This window comes from Oxyura jamaicensis, chromosome 4 (assembly GCF_011077185.1).
Source record: "Oxyura jamaicensis isolate SHBP4307 breed ruddy duck chromosome 4, BPBGC_Ojam_1.0, whole genome shotgun sequence".
NCBI lineage: Eukaryota > Metazoa > Chordata > Aves > Anseriformes > Anatidae > Oxyura > Oxyura jamaicensis.
The window spans coordinates 71441818-71454721 of NC_048896.1; the positions used below are offsets into that span (position 1 = coordinate 71441818).

General features: G+C 35.6%; 1 protein-coding gene across 4 annotated transcripts in view; it reads left to right on the forward strand.

The window, feature by feature from the left end:
- Positions 1-12904, forward strand: part of ATP8A1 (ATPase phospholipid transporting 8A1) — a 104154-nt gene that overhangs the window by 76924 nt on the left and 14326 nt on the right. For all 4 annotated transcript variants that reach the window (XM_035323386.1, XM_035323389.1, XM_035323385.1 and 1 more), the window contains 3 exons: positions 953-1014; positions 5050-5106; positions 5585-5692. In XM_035323386.1, the coding sequence (XP_035179277.1) occupies positions 953-1014; positions 5050-5106; positions 5585-5692 (227 nt within the window). The remainder of the gene's footprint in view (positions 1-952; positions 1015-5049; positions 5107-5584; positions 5693-12904) is intronic.

Here is a 12904-nt window from a genome sequence, read left to right on the forward strand (position 1 = left end):
ATATCCAAGTGATTAGGGACCTCTACAGCAGAGAGAGTTTTCTGGTTTGGTTGCAGTATAGGAGCAATCTTGAGTGCTAAAAGCATTTTTGAACTTAACACACAAGTTCAGCAAGACGATACTTTTAAATGAGAATGAGAAATTCCCTGTAGATAGTTTAGTAATGTATTGTCCCATATCTGTTAGGAACTATCACTGAAGTGGGATCAGAACAGCCCATGCTCTTATCTGTCATCGTAAGTTCTGTTTAAAGCTTAAAGGCCCTGCTTCCTAAATCTGAACTTAACAACCATGATAGATGTGATCTTTATGCAAAACCACATCTCCTTTTAGGGCTCTGAGTCTTTGCATATATTCTGTGTGTATGTCCATATGTGTAAAATGCGTATGTATGCACAGATGCATATGTATGCACACATCAGAGTTGGGTAGATTTAGTTGGGTAGACTTTGAAAATTCCAAAATTCCAAAAAAAAAAAGCACCTCAAAAATTAAAACCAAGTATATATTTTTTTTGTCTTAATTTCAGAAATACTGATTTGCAGAAAGAGCAAAGATAAGTTTCTATACCGAAATATCCAGAACCAGTGACAATCTGATTCTTTAAATTTTCTGTTTACTTATATGGTACAAAGTACACTATTACATTTCATACCTTTCTGAACTAAACTTAAAATTCACTCTAATTGAATTATTACTGGATATGATATCACTCATATTGGTATGTTATGTTATGAAAAGCTCCATTTCTAGGGTAATTCCAGAAATTACTGAAAGTTTTAAAATACTAAAAGTTGTAAAACTTGTATATCTCCTACTGTTTACTACAGTTCAAGGTGAAATCCTCTGTTATTACCCTGTGGAAGCTGCTGCCAGCTCTTGTACCAAAAATAAGAGTTTATATATATATAATGCTGTCATGGATATTTAAATGTCTGTTTCCTTTTCCCAGGTACTGTATTTGGCAATGGTAAAACTTCAGATTATCTGCTTTTGGGAAACACCGTTTATACTGTAAGTCTTGCTACAGCTATACAATGCTCTATTAGCTGACTATCTGTATTGGCTCTATCTTTAACTCCTACTGAGATGTGTTTTTATTATTTTTTATAGTTCCCTGTAAGGAAGACTTGATTCACTGTAGTACCTTAGGAATAAGAAATTACACTTGGATGACTTCTTGAAAAATCTTAAAGTGCCTTATGCATTCAAAATCCAGATTCCAAAACAGAGTAGTTTAATAAAATAAAGATGCAGAATGTGTATCTATCTGTTACTGAAAACTGTCTATTTTTGAAATAGCAGGAACTATAATTCCCCAACTAATACCCTGTTTAACTTAAGGTAATTTTCCTTATTGGAGAAATCCTGGGTTACTAGATGTGGAGCTGGTTTGTGGCCTTCTGAAGATACAGTTCTGTACTTCCTCTGTTAATAATAGTAGGAACTTGAAAGAAAGGTATAGCTGCATGGAACTAAGACTTACAGGATCTTTCTTTAAAGGCAACCAAAGTGCCAAAGTTAATTATACTTGACCCCACCTAACAGCAATCCTCTTTTACACTTGTACTTATTAGTAATTAGTGTGTTGTTTTTTTTAATCTTTATATATCATTGGATAAATTGGTGAAGCTAAATACCTGTTTCTCACTTATTAGATATCAGTCTTAACCAACAGGTAAGGGCTTTCCAAGAACTCTCTGAGAAGCAAAATTAAACTTGTGCTCACTCTCCTCTGTTCTTCAAAGTTGAGTGCAATTAATTTTTCACAGAATTGCAGACTGGTTGAGATTGGCAGGGACCTCTGGACGGTGTCTGGTCCAACCCCTCTGCTCAAGCAAGGGTACCCACAACAGGGTGCCCAGGACCATGTCCAGGTGGCTTTTGAACATCTCCAGTGAGGAAACTCCACAGCTTCTCTGGGAAGCCTGTGACTGGGCTCCTCACCCTCACAGTAAAGAAGTGCTTCCTGATGTTTAGACAGAACCTCTTGTGCTCCATTTTGTGCACATTGCCTCTTGTCCTGTCACTGGGCACCGCTGAAAAGGGCCTGGCTCCATCTTCTTTGCACCCTCCCCTCAGGTATCTATACACGCTGATAAGGTCCCCCCACTCTTCTGAGCCTCCTCTTCTCCAGGCTGAACATCCCGAGCTCTCTCATCCTCTTCTCCTAGGAGAGGTGCTCCAGTCCTTTGGACATCTTGGTGGCCCTCCATTGGACTTTGTTCCCATATGTCCAGGTCTCTCTTATACCAGGTGGGCCAGAACTAAACGAAGTACTCCAGGTGCAGCCTCACCAATGCTGAGTAGAGAAGAAGGATCACCTCTCTTGAACTGCTGGCAATACTTTGTGTAATGCATTCAAGAGTACATTCAAGAGTACCATCAGCCTTCTTAGCAAGGGCACATGCAATCCTGTTCCTTTTACTTCCATATGAGAACGTAAAGAAAATAACCAGAGCCCAATTTCCTACTGGTGTGGCAGTTAAAATAAAATGTTTCTTCTGCCAGTCTGTACAAGGACTGGAACTGTTTGTTTCAGGCCACATTGAAGAATTCTTTGTTAACACATTCTGTTAAAAGTTCATCCACTCTGTACTTTTCCTGTCCAAAAGGCACAGCACATTTTATCAGCAGTAGTCATGTTTGATCATGCAGTCTGTCATATGATGAACTGATCTCCATTAGGGATGGATTGAATATCCTGGGTAAGTGTTTCCTGTGCAAGTCTTAATTTTATTAAGATGTAAGGTCACAGTCATTGTCATAGCTCAGTCCTGACAGTTGTAGCTCAACTGACATAAATCACCTTATGATCTTGCAACACCAGAGAGATTACAAGTCAGTCATTTATCTGATTGTCTGCCACTGCTTTCTCCAATATTGAGAAATACTTCAAGAGTATCTACTAGAACAACCTGTTATTCAAAGTGCAACAGGTTTTTCTTGGGGAGACAGGTTCTCTGCACCAGGTTTGGACCCGATGGATGTTTCATTGTTTATTTTACCTACAATTTGCAACCTGGCTCAGTTCAGCTAGTTTATATTGTGAGTTTTACGTATGTATACATGACTTGAATAACTACGCCTATCTTAGGACCTGAGCCAAGTTTTCTGACAGCCAGCATCCGCTTTTGCTCTTAAAGCATCCTTTATAGTGGCCATCATATGCAGTAGATTAGCACTGTATACTTGTTGTTAAACCCAATTACTCAACATAGTGCTGCAACCACAGCCGAAGTTATGTCCTGAAATGATCTCAGAAATTCATCCTAACTAGTAATTCTGCTGTTTTCCCTTCTGAAAGCCAAGCTTGGCACCAGGAGAAAACAAGTTCCATATGCTGTACTGAGAGTTTAGTGGATTACACTAGATACTATGGAACTGAATGTTCAAAAAGTGCTGTCATTTGGACTGTTGCCCATCAACTAATGGCTGAGTCTTGAAATCTTAGGGTAGTGAAGAACATCTGAGTGTCATCTGTGATGTCGGATGACTCATAAACATTAAAGCTTTCTTTTTCAGATTTACAGTAACATTTCCACTGCCTTGAGAAATCAGTTACCTTCCAATAGTTTCAATATAGTAACATGGAGCTGCACAGTACTCTCTGTGAAACTGTATCCATAAATGGTAAATCAGAGATCACAACTGACAGGGCAATTCTTCTGTCGCCTTCTGTAACTGGTTTTCAACTTGGAGATCTGAAATTTCACCATCTTAAGAATTTAATGGCTTGTTATTAACCTATGGAATGGCCAAGAATTCCCAAGAAACCATTATTTCACCATTATAAGTCCAGAACAACCTGCTTTTTCAATTGCTTTCCAGGTTCCGCACTTTCCTTCCCTTCACATTGAAAGCTCTGGGAGGGAGGATCACTGCAATTGATGTATTCCTGTCCTTGCACAGGAAGGAATTCCAGGAGGTCTGGAGCCCACAAGAAGATTTGAGAGACTTTCAAATTTTGAGGGAGGGGGAAATTTACAATGTGAAGTTGTATGTACACAGACAGTTGTCACTCATTGTTTTGGAAAATCAAATAATAAGGCTAAGTTAGCCTTCATTCTTCTTACTGCTTTTAATTCATTTTTAAGAAGTCTACATTCACCACTTGTGCAAAAATGAGTAGTAAAGGAATTCAGAAATTAATACACGTTCTTCGGATCCACGAACAAAGTCCAGAACATGCACAGATTCATATCTTTGTCCTGGAACTACTTCTTGAAACATAAATTTCAAACAGGAGTAGAGTACCATGAAAATATATGTACTACTATTCTTGAGAGGTATCTCTGATACAGTGGACTACAGCTTTCACAAACCTTTCTGTATAACCAAAATAACATAGAATCAGCTACTATCAACTCAGCTAAAGGCAGACTTCCAGAGTTCTAGGAGGCAAGGGAAATGTTTAAGATTCTTAATATAAATGAAGAGTTTTCCAAAGAAAGTGAATGAAGATTATTAGTGGAAGCTAATTGGCAGTACTGTATTACTAGCTCATTACATGGATGTCCTTTTAAATCTTATACTGGCATTTTACTGTTGTCATTTAAAATGGGCGTTTAAACCTGAGATCTAAACTTACACATGTACCAAAAAGAGGGAAAAAACAGCTACCTGTGGTCTAAAAAAAAATTTACTTTCAGGCTGCTGAGAGTTCTACATTTTTGGAGCAGATTCTATTAAATCAGAAGGGCTATTCCATAATTTCTGCAGGTCCATAGAAATTATTGCACTTTGCTTTACTAACCTGGGTTTGGATCCTAATGCATTGGTGCATTCAAACCTACTGCATAGGTGCATTGACACACATAGTACTTTTTTGAATATTATAAGGAAATCACATTTGAATTGAAGAGATTGATCATTCTTTCTGTTATTTCATTTATGCAAGTAAATGCAACATAAAGTATGAAAATAATGAAACCTTTTATTCTTTGTTTTCATGAAAAATAACCAAACAGATCAATTTTGTATGTGTTAAGTAAGATTGCCATTAAGTAAGAATCCCTCTTCTCTCCTCTCTTTGCCTCTCTTTTTAAGTTTGTGGTTCTAACTGTGTGTTTGAAGGCGGGATTAGAGACCTCATATTGGACTTTGGTAAGCAAATGTCTTTATCATATTCTCAAATGTGCTATAAAATATGATTGTTTTCTGGTTTTGTTTTTTTTTCTAACTTATTATATTATGTCCTTATAATTTGCACAGTATCAAATTGTGGTAACTGCATGGAAAGACAATATACATATACAAATAATAATGCTGAATAGTGAAAATGAGGACTTTGGGATAAGGCTTAAAATAGAAAAATAAGGCTTAAACTAGAAAAATTAAGTGACTATAAACTGGTTGTAACTGAGCTTAAAGTATTTTAAAATTCAGTGACATTACTGCTGAAAGTATCATCTTGCTTTAAGAAATAGCTAACTGAAGTAACAGAATTAAATCAATACTAGGCATGGAAATTTCACCCAGTTTATCAGAAATGCATGTAAGTACCAAGTAGGAAAGGTCTTTATATCATAATATATCTGTGATTAATTTGTTATTTTCTTTTTTTCCTTGTTTCTTTTAACAGTTTAGCCATATAGCTATCTGGGGCAGCATAGCACTTTGGATAGTGTTTTTTGGAATCTACTCTTCTTTGTGGCCAGTCATTCCTATGGCACCTGATATGTCAGGAGAGGTAAAGTATATTTTAACTAATCTCCAAATTTATGCAAAGAATATTTTTTCAGTTTTTATTACAAGTCTCATCTTTATTGGATCCTTCTCTTAGCTAAGAGCTATATAAGATGTTAAGAGCTATATAAGATGCTTTTTATATACCTTGAATGTGGTAGTCGTGCTTATTTAAAATACAGTTGAGTTTTTACTCTTCTGTAACAAGTCAGGTTTATATGGTCTAGGAAGGAAAAGTAGACTTGGTCTAGGAAGGAAAAGTAAGCTGCTTTACAGATTTTTAGTAAGTTTTAGTTTTCTATAAAGAAGTCTTAACCAAATTCAGAACTCAGAATTACAGCACTTACTCGTCTGGAGATTTTTTATAATGGGGTAGTACATGTAGTTCATTGGTTAAGGCTGTCCTTACACTTTAAATTTTACAAGTTTATTAACTTTTTGAAATTAGTATATCTGAGAAATTTGAGTTGCCACAATACTGCATGGGCAGCTGATCATTATGCATACATTTATTTTTCAATTAATGTGCTTCTTGGAGTGCATTATTGTTGTACTGTGCCTTTAATCTTTTGACAGTAATTATTGGTTTCTCTTTCATTTATTATCCTATTTGTGTAAAACTGCACTGACTATTGCAAATAGGACTGGATCCACAAAAGATGTACAATTGACTGCCATGATCCAATGCAACTTTAAAATTCTCAAATCCATTCAGTTCTAGAAACATCTGATGCTTAGTATAAATTTCCCAGACACTCATGTCTGCTTCTGGGAATGGCCAATACTTTCTCAGCTGAAAAGTTAGGTGTGCAGTCTTACTGGGAATCAGAAACTGAGAATACCTGCTTGTTTCAAAGATACTCTTCTCAGGGTTTCTCTTCTCAAAACATATCAAGTAAATAAAGCCAAAAGCCATACACCAAGGAGAAGAGTGGATGCCTTTAATTCCACCTCAGCAATTTAAAATACCATGCAGGATGTGGGAAACTTAAATGAATATCCCTTCCTCACTTGGATGTAAATCAGAGCCACTAATCTCACCTCCCACATAAGTAGTTACAAGAAAAATAGTATATAGGCATTTACGTAACTGTTACGTTATAACGGAAAACACAAGGAATTGGCTTAGGTCCTTGGACACCTATGGAAAAAAATGAATTTGAAATTACATAATTTCTTGCTGGTTTTCCTGTCTATTATAACCTCTATCCCACTATGTAAAGGTGAATTTTATGTTATCTTGTTGCCTCCATTACTCAAAAAAAAAATGTACATTATTCTAATTTTAGTAATTGAAGTTATCATACTTAAGCATTTTTCTTCACATTTATGCACTGTATTTTTTAGAAGAAATATTTTAGAAGAATTGTTTCTGGAGTTAGTTTTTTTATTGTTGTTTTAAGAGATATTTTTAAAAACAGTTTGCACATTGTCTTGTTTGTTCTTTAAGACAGAATAACCTTTGTAGCAATAAGCACAGTGGGAGCAACAAGATGTGGTAGCTTGGTATGACATAAAGGTGGCTACTTCATTGTTCAAATAGGTGAATATTTTACTTAACACGTTCCATCTCTGAAATTGTGAATAAAATACGTTGTTGAAAGGAATGCTGTTCCTACAAACTTTGAAAAATTGTTGCTCTTAAATACCTAATAATAAATATTCTTAAACAATAAATAGTCTTACATTTTGTATTCAATTTGCTGTGATAAAACTGTATCCATACTTGAACTAATTATTTCGTTAGTAAGAGTTTGTGTGCTTGCTTATGCATATATGTATATATAGTAGCTTTAGATGTATGTATATAAACACAGTTGTTTGAGTGTTTGCTTTCTGGTTATGTTTTTTCTTTCTAAGAGTATAGTTAGAAGTCTATAACATCAGAATGATGTCTCCTAGCACACAGACATTAAGTGCTCATTTTAAAAACTTACCTGGCTTTTTGAGCTGTATTCTGTGTGGCCAAATACTGTCCTGTTGACAAATACTGTGCCTCAGGTGGGAACCTTTTTTTTCTTCTTTTTCTTTTTTTTTATGCTATCCTGGAAGCCTTCTCAGAGTTCACTGGGTTTCACAGAATCAAATCCAGGCCTCTCATAAGTATTCAAACTAAAATGCTGTTTGTCTAATTTCTTCAAGTTATGACCCACACTTGAAGTGAACTATCCAAGTACATCTGGTAGAACTTAAGAAAAACAAGCTCACCTGTATTTCTGTAGCTTTTTGTCTGTTTTAGTTTGGCCTGATCAGATAAAACATGCTGAAGGGGATTTCTGTTTTGTATGTTTATTTGTTTTACAAAAGTGTTTTGTACAAATCGTAGGTTTATACATGGAAACTGCTTATTTCTTGTGATATTAACTTAGTGGCACAAACTGCTGACAGTGACCTGTGTCCAAATTAATTCTTTAATTTCACAGTACTGTGATTTACCTGGTCTGAAATTGGAATGCCATTTAAGTTGGAAAAAGGTGCCACTACAGACTACAAAAAGAACGTTTTCATTGTAGACCTGAGTAAATCAAATGTATGAATCTCTTCTATGATGATATAATTTTCTTTCACATACAATATTAGCAAAGAGAAGAAGTGGATTGTATGTTCAGTATTTTAAACAAATTTGCAGTATTTTCTCATTTTAAAACCACACATAGTTTGCATAAATATGTAAAAGTAAATGGCAAATCTCTTCATATTTTATGATGTCTTTTCCTTTGAGACTCTCCAATACACAGAAAACTGATCTGTGATGCTGAACAAAATGCATTTCAAATCTATGATCCAGTGGATTTATATTTTTGTCTGTGTAGTCCTCTTGCAATAACTAATTGCATTAAAAATGATAAGTTTATAAGGTGGTGAAGTTATCTTTCTTAAACAAATGTGGGTGTGATTTGAGTTGAAAACCTTTAATTGCAGAGGGGAGAAAAAACAATTTGTGAGTTTCACACTAGTAACTCCTGACTCTTTTGGGTTTGATAACGTGTGCCTGAGCTGTTAGGGCTTTTTTTATACACCTGTCTGATTAATACAGTAGCTTAAAATTATATACTGAAAGAAGAAGTATGACACTGAGATTAAAATCGAAAGTTCAGTATCTGAAGAACTTCTTAATTTTATTGTAATACTGTAGAAGTGCACTTTAAAATTCTCCAGAGCCCCATTTCTTTCTGCTCTGTCTGACCCAGGGGATTATATAAAATTAACAGAAATTGAAGTTAAGGAACAAACATGTATTGTACAGAATTTTAGCTTATTTGACTGAGGCTTGCAGAATCTTTGTGAAAAACAATAAAACTCCTTGTTGGATGATTTAGCTGTAGAAAAGATATATTAGAATGTACTACCTTAACAGTATTAGTTCTTTAAATTTTGCTTCTGTCTTTATTATTGCACATAGCAAACTTACATGGAATTGTACTTGTTAAAATGTTAAATATTCAGTTTTTAATCCTTTACAAAAGTTTTATTGGTTTGTGTGTGTGTGTGTTTGTATGTTTAAAAAAAATGTAACTGTCTAAATACTTCAAACTCTCATGAACAGCTCTTCTTTCAGGTATTCAGAGGAGAAGTTTGTCTAAAATCTGGTTTGACAGAGGAATTTATTTTAGTCTAATGGAGAGTATTCAAGTAATATCTTAGAATCAGAGACTTGCAAGGCCCTCTGGAGGCACCTGCTCCAGCCCCTACTCCAGCCGGACAGCCACAGCAGGGTGCCCACAGCACCATGTCCAGGCTGCTTCAGGAGATCTCCAAGGACAGAGATTGCACAGCCTCTCTGGGCAATCTGTGCCAGTGCTCCATCACGTGCCCAGTAAAGAAGTGCTTCTAGATGTTTAGGTGGATCCTCTTGTATTCCAGTTTGTGCCCAATATCTCTTGTCCTGTCACTGGGTAGCACTGGAAATAGCCTGGTGCAGTCCTCTTTACACTCTCCTTTCAGACATTTGTCTACATTAGTAAATACCTCCTGAGTCTTGTGTTCTCTAGGTTGGACAGTTCACCTCTGTTCATTGGCTTCTCTTTCTCTTGGGTCAGGACATTGTCATTGATAAGCTCCAGGAACCTGATGATTGTCTATGCTTTGCTGTGTTCTTGCTTCAGCCGTCCAAATGCTATTAATGGATATTTCTTGTCACTTGCATCTTTAAAAACAGATGAGTGTTAGTTTAATAACTTTTGTGGAATTCAGCATAGTAAGTTTGAATGGCTTTTTTAATGATATTTTGATGGTGCATTTCCTCAGTGTTAACAGAAACAGTTATAAATAATGCCCCCAAAACTCAGAAAGTAATGATTCCCTTTAAATTATTTAATGAAACAAGAGAAGCACTCTGCCTTGCTTTTAAGGGGTCTTTTCAGATAACTCAGTTGACAATCTGTATTTCTAAAAGTTGTCTTGTACCCCATATGGTAAACAAATACTGAAGTCACTTCATTTACTTCAGATCTCTGCAAAATTTGTTTCCAGATTTATGAAAAATGTCTAATACCTGGAATAGTTATGTTGAGTTAGGCAGTTATTTTGGTCACATTTTTTCCCTACTCCTTATTCCTATTACAATTTGCATAGCCCACATCCTGGTAACAAATCTGTAGAACCACCAGAACTCATCCACTCAGTGTGGCTTTACATCCCCTTTGCCAGATATTATTTTATGTTTTCTTTCAAGCAACTCGGATGGGTTCCCTATAGAATCTTTTCTACTGAGGCAAAAGAGGAAAATCTAGCCTTTTCTTTCCGAATAATTTACATGCTCTGCATACAAGCACCATTAAAAGTAATGTAACAAATTTCACCTTGCAAACATTTTCTACCGTGTCTAGTATCAAAACCAGGTGGCTAATTCTCTTTAATTTTCTGAAGTTTTTGTTTGTTTTGTTTTTTTTTTCCAGAGCTTTTAGTTCACACTGCAGCACAACCTTCTTTGTCAAACTTTTGCTAACAAAACCTGCTTCTCTTCGTAAATCCTGGGAAACTTTTTTTTCTCTCATGTTTTTGGGAAAATTTCCAAGTATTAATATTTCTTATAAGGTTTTTTTTTTCTTTATTCTTTTCTTGCTTTCTATGTTTGAAAGCACTTTCATCCCTATTTCTGTCTGAAGTCAACAGAAATGGTAACTGATAACTTCTCTTCCTAACAGTTATTCCTGGCACCAAAATTGACCATTATGGGTTTAGGATGTTTTTGTTTTTTTGTTTTCTTTCAAAGGTTAAATACCTTTTCAGATAACCTAGGCTTTCATAAAATGCAAGTATGGAATTAAGTATCTATGAATTTAGTTCACATAGGAAAAAAGAACAAACACTCCGAAGCTAGTCACAAAAATATCTAATATGGTTCAGTCTATTTATTTCATCTCTTTCTGGACTCAAGTGCTTTACTGTGGTTACAGGTAAATGCTAATCTGATGATTCACAAACCTGAACTACTTCATACAGTTAGACCCTTATATCACCTATATTTTTTTAAAGCATCTGTTTAGGTAACAGTTAAATGACAAGAACACTCACTCAAAATGAACGTTACCCAAGAGCCAGGTTCATGTTTCTCTGTGCTTTCAGGGTAATGCTTTTTCTGCTGAAAGGATGATAGAATAGAAAATTAAAATAGATGTCTTCTGCTGTTCCACTTTCTGTGGAGTAATCAAATATTTTTTGGACTAGAAGAGACGATGCTGGCTTTTGCTCTGAGTGACAAAGGTACTCTCTAGGAAAAGGCAGGATGTGTTCCAACAGATACTTAGAATAGTAAAATATTAATTGAAAGTGACTGAACTAAGGACACTTCTGTAGATGAGAGACCTAAGTCTCAGTTTAGTCTCTGTATTGCTCTGTCTGATTACATTAATGTTTATATACTCTGTGTCACCACAGACATGCTTCTTTAAGCTTTAGGATTTATAGCATGTGTCCTTAGGCTTTATTATATATGCATTTATTATTCATAACGTTATTTGTGTTTATGTAATTGGGACCCTAATTCGTCCCTCTGAGGGATACATTTCACCCTTTTATTACCCATCTGCAGTGAGGAAAATCAGTGGTCTTGCAACGGGCTAGTAGGATCCTTAGCTGAAGAAAGTAAGAGGAGCTAAGGAAAAAATGAAGGCATGTACTGTACTTTTTTTTTGTTTCACAGGGGATTTGTTCAAGTAAAAACTTAAAGATTCTGCCTACAAATATCTAGTTATCCGCTTCTTAACTGTGTGCTACTTTCTATTTTTCCTTTGAATGCATTTTCAGAATATGGGAAGGCTGCCTTTTTAATATACCTAAAGAGCAAAGTTCCTACTTAATAGCACCTGTGAGATGTTTTTTAAACTCTAAAAAAGAAGTACTACAGGCATGACTATAACTCCTTGTAGGGAGTTCACTGCCCTGGGAGTTAAATGCAAATCTGTTTTAGTGTTAGAACAGTAAGTTCTTTGACATGTATGAAGACAACAAACACATGCGGATAACTAAAACTAGTGAAGTTGTCTCTGTAGGTTGTTGAGGAGAGAAACTGTTGGTCTGATGGTGTTGAGGAGATATTATTTTAATAGTTCTCTGGTTTATAGGGCGAGGGTATAGATGATACGTGAAATAAACTGCAACAAAACTGTTCTTTTCGTCTTTCTCTCTACTTTTAGAAGACTATCGTTTCTAAAAGTCTGAGATTGCTGTTTCAGCAGGACGTTTCCTAGTGAAGAGAAAGGAATTATTTTCTCTTCATTTTGGCATGTAATTTCCTAACAGTACGTATTGATCTGTGCATTAAAAATATTTTGCATTCAGGATTTCTAAACTGCTGCTAAATCACGAAAGGGAATAATTTTCAGTACTTTATAAAAAAATAAAAATAAAAGAGAGAGAACCAGTATAAAAATATGTATATTGCACTGTACAGGCAAAACTCTTTCATTTTTAGAAAGTCCTAATATTGAGCACGAGCTATGCAAACAACAAATTATTTATCCTCCCTGCAGGATTTGTTAGTCCTACAATAAACTAGGCTTTCCAGCTCTCATTTTGGATTACTTCTGAATTCCCCTGGGAGCCACTTTTGTGGCAGATTCCATTTGGTTTCACAAGGCCTAAAACTTGGCATAGACCACAAATCTCTCACATTAGGAACAATTTGTAAACCACGAACAGAGGCAGCCAGAGTCCGGCCCCAGAACAGGCTGCTCCTGTTAGTGCCATTGTCTGAAAAGGATTGGTTTGCCAT